The sequence below is a fragment of the Crocodylus porosus genome, unplaced genomic scaffold, assembly GCF_001723895.1.
Source record: "Crocodylus porosus isolate Cpor-Errol unplaced genomic scaffold, CroPor_comp1, whole genome shotgun sequence".
NCBI lineage: Eukaryota > Metazoa > Chordata > Crocodylia > Crocodylidae > Crocodylus > Crocodylus porosus.
This window is the reverse complement of record NW_017728949.1, coordinates 58,431,485-58,454,180: the sequence shown is the minus strand read 5'-3', so window position 1 is coordinate 58,454,180 and position 22,696 is coordinate 58,431,485. Positions and strand designations below refer to the sequence as shown.

Sequence of the window (22,696 nt, the reverse complement as noted above, 5' to 3'; positions counted from 1 at the left end):
GCACTTGCTGGGCGTTTCATGCTGGGCTGCTTGTGATCCCCCAGAACGTGCATATTAATAGGGAGATAGCCTTTGCCCGTTTTCCTTCCCATATGCAATTTCTCCCCCTTGTCTTCTGTTAAATTACTCAAATGCTCAGGTTCATTTTCAGATACAGATACAGATGGAGGAGGGAGGTGTTTTTGTATGGAGAGAATTTGAGGTGTGTTAAACAAGGAGAACAGGAAAGGTCCCAATCCCACAAATCAGTTAAATGCATGCTTAACTTGAAAGTCAGTGGAGTTTCTGTTGCTTAAAATCAAGTGTGTGTTTGGTACTTCTGCCCAGACTCTTATAAAAGGCATCTAGCTCGCCATTGTTTTTCGGGGAACTCGTAAACTTGCTGAACTCACTAATCTTCTTTTGTACAAACGCCAGCCGCCCCATGTCCAACATCCTGCGCTCGTGGCAAGACCGAGTTTCTATTGAAAGTAAACCAGGTGCTTTTGGCCCACATCTTCCAAAAGGTGCACATACCATATTTACCCACATCCAAGCCCATTTCAATTTTAAGGCAACCTTCCACTAATTAGCTTCTGTACATGGAAAATTTTATAAATGTGTTATAACTTTTCATGTATAGAATCTAATTAGTGGTAGGGTGTCTTAAATGTCCCTTCCCCCCCAACCCCACTGAAGCGGTGGGGAGGGTGAGGGTCTAGATCCCTGCCCCTTGCTCTTGCCCCTCCCCATGCCTGTCCCTTCCCCCCTTTTTCTTCTGAAACAGCTCTGCTCCTCCAGGGCAAAGGGCAGCTGTCTCCCCCACTCCCTGTTCCCTCCTGCAGCTGGTCCCCTTCCCCTTCCTCCCTGCCTCTGCCTGCCTTCCCCCCCACCCTTATTTTCTGCTGCAACTTTACTCCCACTGTGCGACATCAGCAGGAGTATGGCCCTGTTCTGCCCAGCCAGAAAAAGCAATGGAAAAAATGGAAACTCCTGGCTGGGCAGGGTTGGTGCTGGAAGTACCTGAGCCAAAGCAGAAGGCAAGGTGGGGGGATGTGTAGGGGAGAGGAGGAGGAGGTAGTGGGGGAGGCTGCAAGCTTTCTCCCCCTTCCCTGCTAAATAAGCCATTGCAGCCCAGAACAAGTGGCAGCTTGGGTCTGGGGCCAAAGGTGGAGGTCAGGTGCCACCTGCCCCAGGAAGGTGCTTGGATCCTCCCCCCCTTGTGCTGGTTGGGAGGGAAGAAACCACGTCTTGGATTTAAGTAAATACGGTACGACTTTGGAACACTATATGCCACTTATATCTTTACCATTTTTCCCCCCATCTAGCCACTTGCTGGATGCCAGGGTTGTATCCTGCTTATGGGTCTTCACTCTAAGCCTTGGGTGTCTGGTGCAAACACTGGGGCTAGAACGTGGCCAGCCTTTCTATTTTGCCGGTAGAACAAGCTTCGTTACCTCGAGCTCCTGTGATGTTTTGATGTTGCCCCTTTGCACAATGCCAGCTGGAACCGCCACGAGTCTCAAGGCTCTCTGTTCAAATACTGTACCTGTTATCTCGTGTCTGCTTTTCCCGGATTCAAATCCAGACATGTAGCATTTTTTCCCGCCGATGAGTGACAGCTGCTTTGAGAGAGATGCATCTGTTCGTAGGGGTTTGTTTTTTTTCCTTTGGAGGGTAACACAGGTTAAGCTGGAAAATCAGCAGCGTTCACCTTTTGAGGGCCTGCCTTGTTCCACTTTCAGCAGCATTCTTCAGCAAAAGGGGATGGCAAGACAAACTGGAAAAACTGGCTATATTGGGTATCTACTTCCTCCTTTTACTGTATTGACACTGCCCTGCCTTTGTTCCAGACACTGGTTCGGTGCAGATGGGTTGCATGCAAAAGGTTCATTGCAGGTCCAGGTTCTGGTATCTTTAGGTTCCCTGTAATTTCTGTATCTTGCTCTCAGTCCTATATGCTGCCACTGTGCATGTACTGGCAGTTCTTTAATGCATGCAGAAACAAATGCTTTGGCTGCATCCCTCCTGGGGATAGCAAGGCATTGCTGTATAAGTTGCAGTGTCCATCGTTGGTCCTGCAGGATGAGTGTCAGAACCAAGAACTGTATGGCAGAAGGCCACGTTCAAGTCCTGTTGAAGTGGATGGGGCGCAAGATCAGACCCAGACTATCCCCAGTCACACTGTAGTAGAACGAAGAGGCCCCGTTGCGTTAACTGTTCAGTCCCTAATGTGAACGGTTAGACTAAATAGACGAGTCAAAGGAAGTGCTCCTTGCTCCCATGTTACATAGGCGAACGAAAGCACGGGAAGATGAAGTGCCTTTCCCAAAGTCATCAGGAAGTCTGTGGAAGAGCTGGAAGATGAACCCAGATCTATTCATTGCCAGCCCAAGTGCCCTAACCATGAGACTACCCCCCCCCCCCATCTGCCTGGCTTTAAGGCCTACTCATTAGTGGGACAAACAAGCTTACGTTGCCAAGAATGAGCTTTCCCTGATCAATCTAATACTTTATTAGCAACGTAAATGCCAGCATGACTCTCTCTCATTGCTACAACATGCTAAACACCTTGGAAATGTTTCCTTAAACTCTAGGTCAGTCTTATGAAATCCGTCTACTTGAGAATAGGAAAGTGGGAGAGTTTCAAGATTTAAACACAAAATATGTAAAGGTAAGGAGAAATATAGATTTCTTTTCTTCCTGCTACTACATACAGATACTGATAAAAGGCAAGGCCTTGCTTACATTGAAGACAATGGGAGATATCTTGCCATTGTGTTTAATGAAAATGGGACGGAAGGCCTGACTCCTGAACCATAGAGATGTGTGGGACTGCAGTTTTGGCTTTGTGGGGTTTCCTATAAGCTTTTCATTTGGCCCTGGTCATGTCCTTAGAGTTTCATTGAGCTTTGGGTTCAAATGAATCCCAGAATTCAAGCCTAAAGGGGGTCAATACCATTTAAGAGTCGCAATGTCTCCTGTCTAACCCATGCAAAGCTATAAATTGGCCCCACGAGCAATAGACCTGTGCTGAGATGTGCCCTCAGAAGAAGGAACTCCATTTTTCACCTGACTTTGTTCACGTTGGTGTGGGCCTGGCCCACAAAATACAGAAGTTGGTTCTGGTCCTGGGGATTTGATGTGGGGGGAACAAAATAGGGCCACTCAAAATCTTGGATCCAGGTCTTGTAATGATATCAAACCTTCCTCACCCGAACTCTTGTTTGGAGTGATCCAGGTTTTCTTCTGAGGGGAAGAGAGGGGGCACGCTTGCAAAATTTGGACCCAGATCTGGATTTAGAACATTTCCCTAGTTTAGGCAGATTTAGGTGTGCTGTAATGAGCAGAATAAAAAACAGGAAGAACTTGCAAAATATGGATCTGGATTCAGATTTTGCACTTCTGGCTTCTTTCAGATTGTGGTGCTTGGGTTTAGGGTCCGATTTGGGCCTTTCTCTAGATCATATGAAAAACTGCATCTCTTGCTTCCATCCTGAATAGATGGTCAAAGCGAGGAAATGGACTTCCCTTGGAAACTGGGAGGTGAGGGGTACTTGGCTCATGTTAGTGTATCACTTTGAATATGCAAAGGAAGACATTTAGTGCTAGGTGCTACCGCTGTTCTTGGCTTTGTCCGCACTGGGCACTTGTCCTGATTCCAGTAATTGGTTTGTTGCCGACCATTGACGTAGCCGTGCTGGTGCACGCCTCAAGTGATGCTGGGGTAAAGTTCTGCTGATTGTAAACAGAGGCTTTCCCAGTCTATACTTGAGTAGCGGCACTGGAGAAGCCCTGCCTCAATGACGGACCATCTGTTGCCGGAATTAGGGCAAATTCCAATTGACAAGGTCTCTGTGAAGTGCAGAGAGAGCATTGCCTTGTGGAAGCAAGTCTCAGCGGTCCTGTTGGAAATCGGACAGATGTGGAGCTGGGTGACTTTCATGGGACACTGCTCTCCTCCAGAACAGACACGTGTAGGAAGAACAGATCAGACTTCCCAGTGGGGAAACCAAAATCCCCTCCCAACCAGAGCCTCTGGATTACTTAATTCCTCCTGCCCTCCTTTCTTAACAGAGCATCATTCGTGTAGTTTTCCACGACCGGCGCCTGCAGTACACGGAGCACCAGCAGCTGGAAGGATGGCGATGGAGTCGTCCGGGGGACCGCATCCTTGACATAGGTGAGACTATTTCATTGTGTTTCCTGTACAGTGTTTAGAAGCCATATTTTTCATTATTGCTTAAAAAACGCTATGTCTGGGGTTGGAAACCACCCCCAACTGCATTGGTTTAAAATGAGATATCACTGGTTGGCTTGGCTGTTCACATGGGTCTCGTTGCGTGTCTGAAACTCTGCTTCTCTGCTTCAATTTGATATTTTTTACAACATTTTAGGGGTTTTCTCCTACAGATATTCCCCTGTCAGTTGGCATCTTGGATCCCAGAGCCAGCCCAACCCAGCTGAACACTGTTGAATTTCTGTGGGATCCATCAAAGAGAGCGTCAGCATTCATTCAGGTAAGGAATAAATAGTGGTGCTAACAGTCTGTAGTATGGGATGCTTGATAGAAGCGGAGACTGAAACAGGAGCCAAAGTGCATGCAAGAGAAATAATTTGATTTCTCTGATGAGTCGACATGTGATTGTCTCATCCATTTGCAACCCTGTCCTCTTAAGCCAGTGATTCTCAGCCAGAGTGCTATGGCATGTGAGGATGCCTTGATAGCTTTTCAGGGGTGCCCAACATGGCATGCAATGTTAGCACTGTTGAATGTGCAAACATGATTCACAAGATAAATCCAGAGATTTCAAATAGGAATCCATAATCCCCCCGCCACCCATCCCCACTGCTGACACTGCTGTGGCCACCTGCGGGAGCTCCCCCCTGCCACGCTCCCGCCACCGCCTGCAGGAGCTCCCCACTTGCTGCTGCCATGCTCCCACTGCCGCCACCACCACCACTGGCTGCAGGCAGCTTCTGGGGGCATGCAGCATTCATGATTGTAGTGCTTTCCTGTAGTCAAAAAAATGAGCGAAAAACCCTAAGAGTTGTCACTTTCTGAGGGGTGTACCTCAAATCTAAGGAGTGCAGTTGAGAACCACTGCCTTAGATCCCCAAACTTCGGGGTGGTGCAGGCTTTCTTTAACCCAATATATTACAAACACAATCTCTGTTTTTCCAGGTACATTGTATCAGCACAGAATTCACGCCACGGAAACATGGCGGGGAGAAAGGAGTGCCCTTCCGGGTACAAATTGACACCTTTAAACAGAACGAGAATGGCGAATATACAGAGCACTTGCATTCGGCAAGCTGTCAAATCAAAGTGTTCAAGGTACGGGCTAGTTCTGGCTTGCCTGAGTTGTCTCGGGGGTAAGATGGGTGGGATGTTGATCTTGCAGGACTCGAGGTTTTCAAAATGTTTGTGCTAGTGTTGCTTACGTTACAAGAATAGAGCCAGGAAGAAAGCCATTAAACTGGTGACTCGCCAGCTCTTCCAAGGGAACTCTTTACTGGGAGTGAAGGGGCCAAACGTCCTGGTACCATAGCAATACAAAGCATGCTGTGCATCTAGGTGCATGACCCTGATTAGACTCATGACCTTGGAGACGGATCATTCCATAACCCCTGAAATGTGAGAGAGAAGATTGCAGCTAGGTGCTGTTTTGTAAGCTGTTTAAAACTTCTTGCTGTGGTGCTGGGAATGACAACTCCATGAGAAGGTGCCCATATGCAGAATGAAATTGTTATATTGAAGGTGGCTTAACTCCCAAGAGGTATTGCCTTTTGCAGCATAACAGAACTAGCTGTAAAGATAGTATTTTATTCTAAGCCATATAATTATATATGGCTTATATCCTTTATAATATTATAGCATCTATAATTTAAGGTGTGTGTGCACATGTGCATACACAAATATATAATATACATTACATTATAGATTATATATTAAATTTTAGAGGTGTGTGTGTATAGGATATAAGACTTACATAATTATATGGCTTAGAATAAACACTATTTTTATTGCTAATTCTGCTATGCTTCAAAAGGCAGTACCATGGGTGTGTGTGTATAAAATATTATTAAGCATCCAGGCACCTACGAACTTGTTCTTGTATAGATCCAGAGCAATTTTCCAGTGGGTTCAGTAGAGTTCTCTAGATTTGCAACTAGGTAGTCAAGAATGGGAGGAGAGTCCTTCCGAGGGTCTTGCTTCTCCCTGAGGTTAGGAGCATGACTGCTCCTCAAACTGGTTTCACTAAACTGATGCTTCAGTAAGTGGCCTTCTGCTTTCCTATCCAGTGGAGTGGAAAATGAGCGGAGCCAGGATCTTGCCTTCTTGCATAGCAGAGCAGCTAACCTAGAATGAGCTGTTACCCTTCCATGGCGGGACTCGTTAAAGTAGGGGTCCAAACTGAATCTGCATCCCCTCCTTGATGGAGGGAGTTTAGCTTTGGCTGTTGTACTTTGAGGTTTCCCAGAGAATTTGCGCCAATGTTTACTGACCCTCCTAACTCAGATTCACGCCTTAAAGTGGCCGGTGTCCAATCACAGGGGCTACTTTTTATCCTTGGCATGTGTCGGAAGGGCTACAGGAATGATCAAAGCATGTGTTAGGCACAAAAGAGTCTTGTTTTAAATGGCTGCTTGAAAAATACAGGCCTTGTCCTGCTCTCCTTCCATGTGTAGAAAGCCCATAGATGTCAACAAGACTTTTGTACACAGATGAAACAAAACCTGTGGCCCTCTGTTACCAGCCCTGTAGTACTTGGCATAAGGAAATGCTTGTGCTCTGTGATTATAGCCTAAAGGGGCTGACAGGAAACAGAAGACCGACAGAGAGAAAATGGAGAAGAAGACAGCACAGGAGAAGGAGAAATATCAGCCTTCTTATGAAACGACCATTCTCACGGAGGTAAGATGGTTCATGCATGACCTGACACCATCCTGTTGCATTTGGGCAACATGTTTGACTCAAGTAGCTTAGCTTTTAAATGGTGTTCAATTAATGGAGACTGACACTCAGAGCACTTATTGGAGACCAAGAGCTTAGCAAAATTACATTAGAAGGATTTGGGAAAAAAAGAGAGATATTGGACACTAAAATTTCAGGACATAAACTGCTTGAGTTGGGGATGCATGATCTTCCTTTGCCCCCCATCCCTTCCCTTTTGTCCTTCACAACCATTATTACTCCCCTCTGTAGTTGCCTAAGAAATGGCTTATGCTTTCATCTGCCTCATCTGGTACCAGCCAGCATCAGAGATGCAGTGTTGGCATGGATAAACAGCCTGCCTTCTCCAGCTGGCAATTTCTGTTCTTGCATGTATATACTTCACAACCCACGACGCTGAATTTTGGTTTTGATCAGCTTCGTTCTGCAAGGGGTAGATGCTCCAGTTGCATCCTGCAGGGGTACAGCTTAAAGGAGGCTTTCGTCTTCCTGTAATCGAGATGCTGCACATTAGCGTGTGGCGGGCTTCAAACTTGCTGCTCAAGGGATGCCTGGGGATTTTGCTTCCGAGCTGGGTCTTTTCTCCCTCCCAATAGTAATAACAACCCTCTCCCCATTCATTAAGCAGGGAGAGGGCAGGTGGAAGTAGTATTCTAAGTAACCTGTCCTATAATGCTGAGTAGTCCTTTCCAGTGAGATCTTTGTGCAAAGAGACTTAATCCTACAGGGTTGACCCATCCTGGGGCTCTTTTCGTTAGTACCAGTGTACTTTGACACATTGAATCAGGAAATCCTCTGGCTCTGGTTGTTCAACAGTTAAATATTTGCCAAAGCTGTTTGTGGAGGTGATAAAACTCCCAGGAATGCCACAAAAAAAAAGTCTCCTTTTTATCATTGTAAACAGGGGTATTCCATAGTAGACATCAAACAGGGCCAGATTCTGCTACTGATTACAGTGGTGTAAATCCAGAATGAAGCAACTGCCTTCATTGGAGTTGTACCCGTGTCAGTCCACGGGAACTAACTGTAGTTCCCCTGACTCATCTGTTTGTTTGCATGTATGTTTGCAAAGGTCTTCAGTAGCTTTGCTTGTGTCTAGCTGGGATTTTCTTGTAACAACCTCCTTCTGTAACTTGACTTCCTCTGCTGATAACGCAGGCCTGCATTTTGAATGCATCAGGCCAAATATTGCAAAGTGCTTCTGGTTCCTTTTTGTTGTTGTAGTTTGAGGATTTATAATTGAAACTCGAGTCTCCCAGCTGGGTTATTTCTGTATCGTCAGACAGTTTCAGCCTTCGATCTGAGTTGACTTGAGAGAGCCCTGTTTGGCTGGGTGTTAAGCCAAGACAGGCTTTGTGGGAAGGGAGATGGGAGGGAGGGGAAATGCACAATGGGAAGGAATTTGTTGAGCACAGCGGGGAGCATCTGTGGGCTACATCCTTCTCCTCGGCAGGGGCGAATAGAGTGGCAATAGCATATCAGTGATGTAAAAGGAGAATCCTGTGGCAGTGCTCTGTGCTCAGTGTCCCCATTGGCTTTGTTCAAACAGTGCTCTCCATGGCCAGACGTGCCTTACCAAATGAACAATGCTCCATCTCCGAGTTACAACAGTTCTCCAAACAGCTTCAGCCTTGGAGATGGGTACGTAACAAATGCCTTCTTTATCTTCTCGGTTGACACAGCCTGTATGGGTACACACACATGTGTATGGTGCACACACACATGTGTATGCATGTGTTTGCACCTTTCCTTTCCGTAATGAGTCATGTGGCTCTTGCACTGGAGCTAGGCACTTAGCCCAACTGAAGTCCATTAGTCACAAGGAGCCTGCTTCCCACTTCCTTGCTAGCTGACCAGTAGACACTAGTTTTAAGCCTTACCTGCCCTGCCTGTGAGCTGCCTTTCATTTCAACCCAGAAGCTCTCATAGAACAGGATATTTACATCTCCCTTCAGCTTGGGAATATAATGGGAGCAGCATGGGACCTCTTAAGTTAGCTGCTTGTGCATCAGGGCAGTTCTTCAGCCCTTGCACCCCTTTTACAGCCCCTGTGAACTTCTTGACTGATGGTAATGGCTGGAAAGTGCTATACACAAGTAATGGTTAGGAAGTCATGTACTATGGATAGGAAGTGCTGATATACTATATAGAAGCAATGGATAACAACTCGTATACTGTGGATAGGAAGTGCTACATGCTGTAGAAGTAATGGATACGAAGTCATATACTATGACTTCAAGGGCTGAGTGTTTACTGATGGGAGCTAAAGGTGCTGAGGACCTCTTGAGTGGCTTTCCATCACCTTCTGGCTCCCAAGCCACTTGGGCTGCGGTGCCAGTTGAGTAGGTTTGAAGGTAGCAGAATCTTGAATAAAAACACCATGAGGATTCTAATGAACTGCCCCGGAGTGGAGGCGACGGTGGGAGTATAGCTGCTAAACCATCCTAAAGACGTGGCTCAGACGGCAATATGCCTAACTCTCAAGATTGTGCGTTTCGTGGGTCAGTATCCTTCGGTACTTCTCTTATTTCTCCCCTCTCCCCCCCATCATGTCAGTACCATCACGGTTTGGTACCCAAATGTTGAGCAACTCTCATGGTGAAAAACCTCATACGCAGTTTCTGGAACCTGCCTTTTAAATAAAGCAGGCAGCTTACTGTATTATCCATGGAGTTCCCGCCCCATAAGAAGTCAATGAAAGCTCTGCTTTTTCCTGCAGGGAGGTTAGGATTGGGTCATAGGGCTGGATAATAAATATCTAGTAGAACTAGATAAAGCTAAAGTTCATGGTATGGAAGTGAGCATTATATTAGCTTTTCCCCGAATAACTTAAGCTCCTAGGGTAGATAGAAGGGAGATTTGGATATCTCTTCTGAGAACTCCTTTTTCATTCAGAGATAAATGGTTAGCTCTGTGGGCCAATCTTGGTTTGTTTTAAAGCACTGTCCACACTGGAGGATAAAGCATGTTTGGAAACTAGTCTGTACTAAACACTGTTCAAACACTGTTTGTCCTCCTTTAAAATACTAACATCAGATCAGATCGTTGCTCTGTTTTTGCTCAAGCAAATTCCCACAACCGGTCATTGAAGTTTGTTAAATGTTTGCCCCTGGCCCACAATGGCAAATCATCCTCTCTTCGTGAATGGCTTTACAATAGTCACTCGCTCTGATGGACCAGCTTGAACCTGTAGCCTGCAGAAAGTTGCAGAAGTGCACTTTGGTGTTTTGTGATATCAAATCACTCTGGTGCAGAAAAATGGTGGGGCATCTGTTGCCAGCCCTGCCAAAGCCAATAGAAATCTTGTGTCCAAAAAGGGAGATGTGATCAGGGTTAAGGTTTGGGTTTAGCCTGTCATGCTAAGATCAAAATCATTAGATTTTTACCAGGCTATTGGGGACTTAATTTCATAGGAGCAGAGTTATTGGATCTGATATGCCCATTTCTTCCCTCTAAAGATGACTGGTTTGGGTGGGTTAGAAGACATCTGCTTGCTTTTCATATGCATTTGAAAAGCAGCAAGAAAGGTAAAGCCAGTAGCAATTTGCTACAGAATTGGTTTCAAGTTAACTGTATCCGCTTTCTATCTGGAGAAGAGATGCCAAGTGGATAAGAAACTGCGGGGCAAGACAAGGGAGAGTGGGGGATGACAACCAGCACTTTTTTTTAATACTATTTTTCAATGTAAAATTTTAAAATCATATTTTTTCTCTCTCAACTTTTTTATACAACGTTTAGCAACAGTTCTCCAACCCACCAAGTGGAGTTCCTGCCTCCCAGCAATGATGTAAGTATTTGAGATCATGTTAATGTGGTGCTTTTCTTTTTTTAGGACACTGGTGAACAGTTCATTTCAAGACCCTCTTATTCTTTTTGCAATGTAGCATCTCCTTCCCTCTGCTTCTATTCAAGATGCCCAGCAGTGGCTTCATCGTAATAGGTTCTCTCCATTCTGTAGACTCTTCTCCAGCTTTTCGGGTGAGTGTTTAAAGGCTCCATATGATCATGGTTTTTTGGGGTTGGTTGTTTTTGTTGTTGTTGTTGTTTTTGTTTTTCTGTTTACAAGCATGGCTCATGCTTTCCATTTTGCTGGCATTCACCAAAGCAAATTGTGAGCATGAGACCGGAGGAATCTTTAGAGTAACTAAGGCTTGGAGAACGGAAGGGCTGAGGCTAGTTTTATTAGTGGGATTAGCTGAATACTTGGTACTTCTGGCAATTGGGCTGCTTATTTACACCGAAATATGGATCTGAGAATCTGACTTCAGGCAGCTTTAATTTGGAAAATCTTGGTTGCTGAAATCCTAGCTTCTGACCTAAAACATGAAAAGTTTATTTCCATCAAAGTTGGCCTTGGAGGAACTGAATGCTTCTAAGGTATGAACAGTTACAGCCAGTCAGGAGATCCATGATAACAAGCAATGTACCTGCTTTTTCCCTTGCGGTAAGGGAAAGCTATTCCACGGCAATTTATCCTCTTCCGCTGAGGGGTAAACCATCACGGTTCAGCTTTCCCTCTACTCAGGGGAAGCATGTGGACAGTGATGTCCAGTGAGTCCCTTGCTTCCGATTTCACTTGCTGTAACTTGTTTCCCCCATGCCGTTTGAGGGAAGGAACATTCAACATGACATTTCTTTAAATACTCCTTTGCGGCAGAATGTTTTCTAGCCATTGTTTGCATTCATCATCAAGGGCCACAAGGGATCAATGGCCAAACTGTGTTTGGAGTTGCTCATTAAAGGGCTTTTTGATTTGTAGCACAAGCAGACTTGAGCCTGTTGACCAGCGACTCCATTCTAGCTTGTGATGTATCAGTTAAATGCTTCCTCTGGATCAGGGGTGTAGGTTGTAGGCATTAGACCAACATGGCTATGTCCTCTGGATCACTGCTGCTTAGATTTTGTTTTCTCGGGGATTGCCCATGATGGGCATGTCTTGAATATAAACCATTCATCCGATATCTCTTTACAAGTCAGTCTGACTCGACTCTGTAGATGGAAGCTCTTAGGTTAATGTCTGAATCCTCCCCTTGCCACGTGCAGGTGCTGACTTACTAAAGATGTCCAAAGAAGACTTTGTTCAGATCTGTGGCCCTGCTGATGGAATTCGGCTTTTTAATGCAATCAAAGGAAGGTGTGTACCCATCACTTCCATATAGAACTACTGCAGCATCCTTTAGCTCTTCCAGAGCTCACTGAACTCAAAGGGACTGGTTCAAAGCAGGTCATCTCGGAAACCGGTTCCTAATGGTTTGCATATTCAAGTCTAAGCTTCAGTCTGAATACTGCCCAGCTCATGTGAGTTAAAAGTAAAAAATGAATCTAATATGACTCTTCGGAAGTCCATTTGGAATCGGTGACCCCAGTCTGGTTCTGGGAAGACATTACTCCACCTGCCACGTTGTACCTGTGTTTCACCCTAGCTTTCTGCTAAGACGGGGAATGATTTAAAAGGACCAAGCTCACAAATATCCCCCAAAACATTGTCAGGAGCAGTGACATTACTTAGGTGGGCTGGACTGAAGCCAGTAAATGCAGGCCTCATTTTTCTAAGGTAGAGCAAACCTCCTACAAGTCACTGGGCACTGTCAACTCTTAAATGCATCATAGGAGCTGGGGATGCTTAGCAGTCTCAGACTTTCCCTCAGCTCTGTGGTATCGGGTGCCCTGCAGTGTAGTGTTAAGATTCCTCGGAGCTGTTTGTTTCTGCGATACCCAAACCAGTCCCAGGAGCCATCTGAGTGTCTTTTCTCAGTAGGAGGACCTGCTCAGAGCAACACCACAGTACTCGTCATGAAGACTTATCACTATATATTTTTGTTTTTGCCTACAGGAATGTAAGGCCTAAGATGACAATTTATGTCTGTCAGGAACCGGAGCAGAACAGGTCTCATCACAAACGGGAGAATGGGGACAGTAATCTGTGCGGTAAGTTGCCACACATGGGTTGGCCCACCTGCTCATCTAATGAGAACGGTGCCTTGTTTCCAAGCTCCCTGTAAATAATGGGCCCAATTCATCCCTGTTCTACTTAGCTCTTGGGCTCCTGCAAGGGAAGCCTACACTGAATGCTGCCTGCCTGGGGGGCAACTCACTTTTTAAAGTGGGATCAGGGTAGGCAGTGGTATCAGCATTGTGCCACCCTCTGGCTGCTGTAAGAGCCATGACTGGGGACTGCCACAATAGGGATGGGATTTGAAATCTATGCAACTTCTCTCTTCCCAATGATTCTTGCAGGGTTTTCTTCCCAGTCAGCTTTGTACTTGCTAGGAGAGCTACTGAAACTTCTGCAAAACCCTTGGATGGCAAGGAGGTTGTGGCCCCTTTTAAATTGGTGCTAGCTCCATTCTTTTTATCATTAAGTGCTGCCCTAAACTGAGAGTGAATTTAGCTCTCCATCTTCACTGGCGTGGAGTGGTTTTTTTTTTTAATGTTGTTTCATCCTTTTTTGGTTACAAATGTTGCTGCTTTTTGCTGGTTTTCCCGGTTTACCATGCAGTACAAGCATGAGATTTGAAATACCTGAACTCCCTAGAACCATAGATTAAAAAGCTAGTAAGAGCAATAGTTTTCATCACTCCTGAGGAAGCTGTATTTTAAAATCTGTATAGGGATCCATGTAGGATTTCAGTGCAAGACTTGTCCTTCTAGCAGAGGCACATCAAATCAAGGACTACAAAATCATTTGTCTGCACAAGCGAAGTTGAGACGCATAACAGTCCATCCTCATTAGTTTACTCTAAGTGACAACGCACATGAAAGAACCAGGTGGAGGTTTAAAGTATCTTGGATACTTCAGGAGCCTTATACCAGGGTTCATGGATTCATACACGCTGGGGTCAGAAGGGACCTGAGTAAGTCATCGAGTCTGACCCCCTGCCCTGAGGAGGAAAGAGTACTGGGGTCAGACAGCTCCAGCCAGGTGCTTGTCCAGTCTCCTGGATTTCATAGATTGAACATAGGAAGTTTAAAATGTCTGAAGCCATTTGAGATGCCTCCAAGACTAGATCTCATTCATTTAAGTGTTTTCAAACTCTAATACAGAAGCTAAAACCAGGTATTGGATAGGGGAGCTATCTTTTTATTTTGCTGCTTTTTTTTCACTGAGAAATCAATCATACCAGGCGTGTTTACACATGCATTTACACTGGCTTAAATTTACTGTGGAGTAAGTGGGAATAGGCTGGTGTCTACATGTGCTGGCATTAAAGCAGATTAACGTAGTATGTGGACTGACTTTGGTCCCAAGTCAGTCCACACACACAGTGTTACTGTGCAGTAAATAATTAGGCATAAATTTGATACCTGCAACATGCAGGTATAAAATTTACACTCAAATCAACATAAGTCGTCATATTTACTGTGCAGTATGGGCATGCATGTGTAGACATGCACACCTTTACTGCATAGTCATTTCAGTTACTGCGCAGTAGATGCACATGTGTAGACACACCCACTGTGCAGCAGTTGTAGAAAACTCACTAGATTAATTCTAATTCTAAATGAAAAACTAAACCATGTCACGTTATGGAAGATGAAAAAGCGGCAGCTTTCATAAGCACAAATGTCAAAGCTTATGACATCTGGCTAGGCTGCAGTTATCTTTGTACACGTGCTTCTCCACATAGGTGAAGGACTGATACTGGAAATGCTTTAAAAGGCTTTGCAAATGAAGTATTGGCTTTTCTACAAATGCATAATGAAGTGATACAGTGGATCCAATTTTAAAGTTTGCATTTTCAAGTTACCACTGATTTACGTCTGGGATATTGAATCTGTTGCCTATGCTTAAAACAAAGTAACATGCTTATCTTGTATAACGCCACTTAATAGACATTGATGATTTAATGGTGGTCATTGTACCTCAGGCAATTTTCATTTTAGTTCAGATTGAAGGAAACAAACGTGACCTGAGAATGGAGCACGCATAGAAATGCCTGACAGTGGTACAATGTAGAGGACAGGGTACAAGACTAGAGTCCACGTCTCTCCATGCCTATTGTGGCTGCATCACCAATTGAATGCGTGACCTTGGGCAAATACTGCCCCAGGCCTCACTTGGAAAAAGGGGATAATGGCATTAAATTCTCACATGTTTTGAGATCTAGGAATGAAATGGCCTATAAAGTGATATTAGGTAGCTTTTCTTAATATAGAAATTCATTTACCTTCCTGTAGCACCAACCTTTTCAGAGGGCAGTCAAGAGTGCCAGAATGGAGTCGGCAGTCACAAGGTGTTCTCACATGCCCCAGAGTTTTAACTTGCTTCTTACTAAGGTGACTTTGTCATGTCATGTAACCCTTTTGGTTTTGTTAAAGGTCCTCAAGGGATTTTTTTCTCTCTTGGCAAAGCTGATTCAGCTGTACTGTCTACATTCAAACATTGGGCATTTTGGTTTAGGTCCTCCTGTTGATATCAACTGGTCGTAGTACAAAGGTGATAGAGAGCGCATATACATGTGTGCATTAATGCATCTTAGCCTATTTTAATGTGCATTAAAGCATCAAAAAAATGTGCTCTTTAGCTAATGCACTGTTAAAATAGGCTAAAGGCATCTTTCCAGCACCTCACAATGGAGGTACTAGATTTACAATGTACATTACCTAAAGCACTTTAATTGAATGTGTGGGCATGCCCAGACTGACTTAAACTAGTTCAGGACCTGGCCCTTTAATTTTTCTCAAGGAGTGAATTTAGTTTTGCAGTCGTATGGCTAAAAGCTGGTGTCTTTTTTTTTTTATAATTATTTCAGTGTATCATGCAATCTTCTTAGAAGAGTTGACAACCCTGGAGTTAGTGGAGAAGATTGCAAACCTGTACAGCATTTCTACACAGCAGATCAACCGGATCTATCGGCAGGGACCAACAGGGATCCATGTGTTAGTGAGCAATGAGGTAAGAAGCTAAAGCAAAACTCATCATCTGATGCTTGGTATTTAAAGTATGAGTTCAAGACCTGTTGTCTGACCTTTTTCTTTAAGTTAGACTGGCCTTTAAAACTGTGGAATGAGCCTTCAAGAAAACATTTTTTTCACGGCCAGTAACACTGAAAAAGTGCCTGGCTCTTTTACACTTACCCCAGACTATTTTGGGTCTTAAATCCATTAATTACTTCATATATAATATATATTTTTTTCTTATTAAAGGAAGTTGCGTGCACTTTTGTTTTTAACCTAAAATGTATTTCAATTTTCCAACTATTAGCACATCTAAAACCTAAGTTTTCTTCATTTGATTGGCTGCCCAGGGAACTTGAAGTACTTTTAAAGGGATCTAATTTCAGAGCATTGGTCTGTGAAAATAGGGCCCTATTATGTCCCAAAAGTCGAGGCATCCCAAATCAGTCCATTTCCATTAAGTTTGGGCCAACAGAATGGTCTTTTCATATACTTTGTTGTCATTTTCACTTGATTTCATTGACTTCTGGCCAGTTGTGTCCCCTTGGACAATGACTTAACACAATGGATCAAGTTAATTTTCATGTTAATTGGGAATGATGTAATTGCCTTTTGTAAAATGACCCACTCCTTCATGCCCCAGAATTACTTAAGGAGCTTCATTTAGATAGCCTGATACTAGACTAGAAAGGAACACAGTTAAAGCAAATGAAGCAGAGAGCAGGACTCAAATGAAGCCTAAATTTAAGCCTCTAATGTTTGTTTTAAAAGTCTCCTTGCTGCTTAACCCTGATTTAAATCTGCAACCTTCAGAGTTTAAAAGTCACGGAGTGCTTTGAGGCAACCTATAGTGGGGGAATTGCCTCCACTAGCTCTAGTGAAAGGGGGTCTTAATGAAAAGGTTTAGTTGCTTATTAACCATGTCTATTGCTTTATTTTTCATCTCTTGTGCTCCGGCTATAGCTGAGTGGGGGAAAAGTTATTTAAATGAGAGGCACAGTATGAATGCACTTCATGCTTCATTAGGTGAACCCAGGTGGTGACCAATGCAGCCCAATTTGTGGCGGGAGCAATTGAAAGGGGGTGAAAGCAAATAGGGGGATTACCTTAGTCTGAGGTGAATTGGCAGGGGAAAGGGAGTATAGTTTGAGAAGGGAAGTGGAATTATTGTTGACTGGGGTTGAAGCTGAAAAGCTAGGAACAGGTGCTCGGTACAGCCAGCAGCAATGGACTTTAAGAAGGATTTGCTCGTGTTATGACACATCCAGCCATGTTTCTCAGAACTTTATGCCCAGTGTCTGGTTGGCCAACTGAGGGCCTTGTTTATGGGTCTACCTTGTCTTGAATATCTAGTTGCTTCTCTTTTAGTCAGTTATGCCAATTGGATTGGCTACTGACCTTCCCCACAACAATCTTTACTTTGGCTATTCCTATAAGTTTCTATGTCTTGGCATCTAGGCATAACACAGTGTTATCAGTGCAGCATCTGCACTACTGTGTAGCCTCTGAATAAGCGCACATTATCATCAGTTTATTTTTCTTAGGCACATTACTCTTATATTTTCTCATGTACCAAATGCCCCCAAATATCTTATTTTTAGAAGGCAGAATGGGGAGAGAGTTTTTGCCAGTCACAGCTCACTGCATGGCATCCCAGGAGACACTGCGACTTGGGCAGCAGGAACTTCTTGGTATGGCAGGATAAAAACAAGGCACAGAGGGCTGGCCCCTCTGGGGCCTGAGAAGAGGCAGCCATTTTGAGAACCAGCAGCATCTGCAGCTTCTATTCCCTGCTGATATTTCAGCAAAGAAAACTCAGCTTCCTTGCTTAAGATGCACCCTGATTCTGGAGGACTGATTTTTAGGGGCAAAAGGTGCATGTGGCATTAAGGAATATATTCTCTTTAGCTTTAGGGCCTTGTTACACCTTATGCTGTAAGCCGCATAAAAGTTAATCAGATTAATATTGATCCGCTTAGTGGAGCAATCGCACCTTAAAGCGAAAAACCATCTCTGACTGTGCTTCACCTGCATATCTGAGACTTGCCACTACAGGCTTGGTGAGCAAGGGCAGGACTACGAACTAAGGGCAGAACTACATTGCTGCTCCCGCTGGGCAAAGCGAGCCGGTCTGAGCAGTGGCAGGAGAGAGAATCTTTCCCTGGAGGGGCATGACCTTAGGATGAATAACGAGTGCTTTAAGCCACTTAAAAGGTGTTAATGTGCAGCCAGTCCAGGGGTTAAGAGCTCCAGAAGCTGCCTAAAATTACCGTGCAATAAGGCCCTTGGAAGCCTTCCCGCAGCCATAAGCATGATTATTCCAGTGATCTTTGTTAAACAATGCCACATGCTTATGCTAGAAGAAATTTTCATTAGTGAATCTGTTGTTAGGTTTAAAAGACCACTGTCCTTTAACTGTCTAGAGTGGCAGAGCTTCCCTGACATCCATCAGGCTACACTGGCACACAGCTCTGAAGGATTGACTGCTCTTTTCACTTTCTTCCTATTGGAACTGTAGTTTGAATGGGTCCATACTGAATTCAGTAAGTGTCTTTGCCACTGACTAGTTTAGGGGTAGGATCAAACCCTGTTGGAGTTGGACAGTCTCCCAAAGGAAATGATGGGTGCCCTGTTGCTTGGGACACTCCAAAACTAGACTGGAGAAAACAGCAGTGCATAATTCTGCATGAGACCATATTTTAGGCTAGTGGAAGCTAATTTAATTCTATTGAAGCCATGGGGAACTAGGCCAATTTTTGTGTGAGGATCCAGCCCTTAAAGTGGGGGTGGACAAGGGTGACCATGTAGGATGAAGGAAACATCTATGGACTCTATTTTGCAATGATCTGAATATGCCAGATATGATCCAGCAAAACACTTGAGCATGGGCTTGCTTTTAAGCACAAGCAATACCTTGACACTAATGGATTACTTGCACATTTAAATACTTTTATGGATTGAACCATGAATGCTCGTTGCCTTGTAGAATTAGAGGTCTCTTGAATTACTGTTTCCCTTTGCAATAATAATGGATGTTGAATGAAACTTGCATTCAACGTGTTCAATGTAAACCAAGACTTTTTTTTTTTTTTTGGTTACAGATGGTACAAAACTTCCAAGATGAATCTTGTTTTGTTATCACCACGTTGAAAGGTGAGCTCTTCTGATGCTGCTTGTTTTCTAACACCACTGTTTTCCCAAAAGCGTGGAAATTGCTGAAAACAGTAGGGAAAGAGTTGCAAGGAGGAGAAGAATTGTAGCACGTGAATATGGAATATAGGGGATGAGAATAGCCTAAAGTCCCCCTTCAAGTATGACTTTGGTCTCCATTGCTGGTGGAGTCCGTTCGAGAATTATAGTTTAAATAGCACTGTGGAGGTATATTGGCTTGAATTGTTCTAACCTACACGTCTAAGTCATGTTCTAATTTCACTTTATGGCTCATCAACATTTATAAATTTATCATCCGTTTTAAACAAGGAGTTTGCATTATGAAGAGCCCCTGGATATGCTGGCATAGGAATCTGGGAGTACAGTTTGTGGTAAAGAAAGGCAGCTAGTTTCTCTGATTTGTCTGAAGCTCTGGGTCACACCTGAGCTACCTGGGCACCTTTTTCTGAATTGAATCTTGAGCATCCAACAGAACTAAAGAGGGCAACAAAACTCATGCTGGAGAAGAAATACCCAGGCCAGATCCTGCTCTCCATTATAACACTATAAATCTGGCGTTGTCCCACTAGCAGCTAAACTCTGCTCTTGATTGCACCGGGTTAGGTGGAGTGGAGCTCCACTGAGGAAGACTCTTACCTGGTGTGAGATGAGCTTAGCTCAATGGACCGATATCAGGTACATGAGGTGAGGATCTGGCCCATACTCTAAAATCCATTGACATCACTAGAATAAATGGGCACTACTGGGCCTCCAGGGTTTCTGTTAAAATGACAAAAGACCCCACTGATTTTATACTGAGCTATAACTAGCTTTGGTGGGAAATTCAGTGTTCATCCCCATTACCAGACCAGAGCACAATCTGCAGTACAGCCAAATCGGGAAGGATGCCTTCCTGCATGTTGTTTAATAAAAGCTTTCATTTCTTCATTGCAGCTGAAAGCAACGATGGCTACCACATCATTTTAAAATGACCACTTGGCCTAGTGGGACTTTTCGCAGCCTAATAACGACAGTGCCTCACTGAGGATTACTAGCACCCAGACTGGAAACGTGAAGAACCTTTTGGATATAGTGCTCCCGTGAACCAAAACGATACCAGATGTCCTTGAGGAAGAACTAACTTTATAGCCCAATAGTTTTTGTAGGCTGGAGACGAGTGTCTCCCAGAGTCTGTACATACTATTTTTTCCCACCACCTTCAGACCCTAGAGTTATTGAGGTCTCTGTTAATTGCACAGAAACACCTATCATATTCTAAAGGGAAATGCAAAACAATTGTCCAGCCTCTTCATAGTTGGGTATGGGTAGATTGATCTGTTATAGTTTCTGATGCCATATGAAACCATCTGTGACACAACCATAACCTTGCTAGGCCATATCTGTCATTTGCTGGGCTCCTCACAAAAGGTAGTGGTGACTACTACTGCTTTCTTTTACCAGAAGAGGTGATGGTGCTGATGCCCCTCTTTGCATACTAACCTAGTGCTTGGAGTACTTCTCCAGGATGTCGGAGACCTGAGGTTTAATTCCCTTCTTGGCCTTGGAGGTTTGTACTCCTATCTCTCACCTCCTAGGAGGGTGATTAGTCACCTTGGTGCAGAGTTGGGGTACATCCATCTTTTTTTACCCTTCTATTGAAACTGTTTCATGGTCCAGGAAAGTACCTGAAACTCAGTGGGCTAGACAGCATGCATGACTAGTGAGAGATTGGTGACTGGGATACTCGGTGGAGGAGGAGATGGAGTTCAGGTCCCTGTTACCAAGGTTGCTTGTCTTGCACTCAACAGACCTGGGTTTAAATCCACTCCCCTGAGCAGGGAGAGATGTAGGTCCTAATATCTCAGGCAGAGAATGGAGTTGGACAAGGGTTGGTCACCATGAAGTTATTATGCAAGAGGGAGCATTGGCACGACTGCCATCACCTCCTCAGCCTTTTGCAAGGAAGGGAGCAAGCACCTGCTGTCAGGGACAGACTCCAGGTTGTGATCCGCGGTGGACAGAGATGACCAGCATCAGCATCAAGGCACTGGGGAGAGGGAATCTGGCTTTAAGACCAACCCACGTCTTCAGCCTTTCCTGTTGGCTTGCACACGGTAGCTGGACACTGTAGTTGGCTGACACTAGGTGCCAACCAGTCGGTCGCAGCTGTTTGTGATTCATGTTGCATTTCTCCTCCACCTTTCCCTTCCAGAAAAAATCCCATGTTTTCTGAATGAATGGCTTATCCTCTTACCTTCCCATTCATTTCACCAACCGAGCAGGTTCTGGGCTAATCCACTTCTTTTCTTGGTACCCTGCCAAAGTCTCCCCAGGCCCCTTCCCTTCCCGTTTGCTCATTCAGTGATTAAAATGTGCTTTCAAAATATTTTTGTAACTTTTTGTAGATCTATCCCATTGTTACCCCACGAGGTGAAAGGGGATTATTCATCATTTGAGTGCACTGTCAGCAACACTCTCCATTCAGAAGAACTTTGCACAAAGAGAAAATGCATTCATTACAATGACTTTAGGGATTCAAATGAGGGGAAAAATCAGCTGGAGGGGAAGCGGTTCACACCACTTGATACGTTCAGCTTTAGAGTAGCCTCTGTTGAATAACTGATTTTTGAGGGCTTATTTTTAAGACTGTAGATGCTTTTTTATCACTATAGATTTAATTCTGTTTGACAAAGCTTATGTTAACTGGCACTTGCTGTAACTGGGAATTAGATTTTTGGCTGTATCTTTTTTATTTTTCTAACCCGTCCACAATAGCAAATGCAATTCATTTATTTGAATCCAAGTTCAGGTAAACCAGCATTTTGGGTACTGCTCTTTGCGCACAGCTGCTATTATTCTTGCTTTTCGTTCGAAAACTCATGGTTATCGTTGGCCTCTCTGGGCCCTTCTTGTAGTGTCTGCTGGACATCCCCGTTTCTATGGTGCGTGACCTTGATGCTTCGGATTTTGTTTTCGCCCTGAAGTGGGCTTAAAAGTTGAAATGTCAGTTTTTTTTCATGGAAAGAAAAGCGCTGATTATAGGCCAGGCCAGGCCAGGAATGCCAAAACCAAGTGTTTGGCTGTTTCCAAACTGAAATGCTGAATTGGATGTTAAAGGATGCGAGCTCGAGCCAGCATGGAGGATGGGTCAGAGTTGTCATTTGCATGCCTCTGTGCTCCCTTCTTAATTATGGGCTGAATTCCCATGATGCACTGCAGTCGGAGGGATAGCCCAGGTGCCAAGGCAAAGGCCAGGCAGCTTGGAAATCTTAACTAAACTGTTCGCGAGCTGCTAAAGCTGCCGAATGATAAAATTCAGATCCTGCAAAGACTTATGACTGGGCTTAATGCTTATAATCAATTTGTGTTGTATGAGGCGAGCCGTTCCAGTTCAACACCTCTGCCCCGCCTCACAGGTTCAGGATTTGCATTGGAAAGGATAGTACTTCCCGTAGGGATTTAGGCACCTCTCCGGTTATGGATGCTGCCTTGCTACAGTCTAAGACGTTTAAATACATAAATAACAAGCTTAAGGGTCTGACTTGAACCAAGTCATTAAGAGGAGGGACTTGCTGTTCTGTCCATCATACTTTAGATGCATACACTGTATGTGCTGTGCTGGGTTTGTGTCCTTGCTAGCGGTATACAACTTCCACCGGTTCCTGTGGAAACCCAGTGCCATTTTGGTTGTGATCTGAGCCAAGTTTGAAA

At 44.3% G+C, this 22,696-nt stretch overlaps 1 protein-coding gene across 1 annotated transcript in view; it reads left to right on the top strand.

Moving 5' to 3' along the window:
• Nucleotides 1–21,773, top strand: part of TFCP2L1 (transcription factor CP2 like 1) — a 38,423-nt gene extending 16,650 nt beyond the window's left edge. Inside the window, exons 2-14 of the mRNA XM_019554108.1 lie at nt 2,577–2,653; nt 4,057–4,162; nt 4,393–4,499; nt 5,165–5,317; nt 6,788–6,898; nt 8,487–8,578; nt 10,676–10,724; nt 10,822–10,915; nt 11,981–12,071; nt 12,771–12,865; nt 15,691–15,833; nt 18,937–18,988; nt 19,940–21,773. Coding sequence (XP_019409653.1) covers nt 2,577–2,653; nt 4,057–4,162; nt 4,393–4,499; nt 5,165–5,317; nt 6,788–6,898; nt 8,487–8,578; nt 10,676–10,724; nt 10,822–10,915; nt 11,981–12,071; nt 12,771–12,865; nt 15,691–15,833; nt 18,937–18,988; nt 19,940–19,977 — 1,208 coding nt within the window. The 3' untranslated portion in view covers nt 19,978–21,773. The remainder of the gene's footprint in view (nt 1–2,576; nt 2,654–4,056; nt 4,163–4,392; nt 4,500–5,164; nt 5,318–6,787; nt 6,899–8,486; nt 8,579–10,675; nt 10,725–10,821; nt 10,916–11,980; nt 12,072–12,770; nt 12,866–15,690; nt 15,834–18,936; nt 18,989–19,939) is intronic.
• The last annotated feature ends 923 nt before the right edge of the window (nt 21,774–22,696 follow it).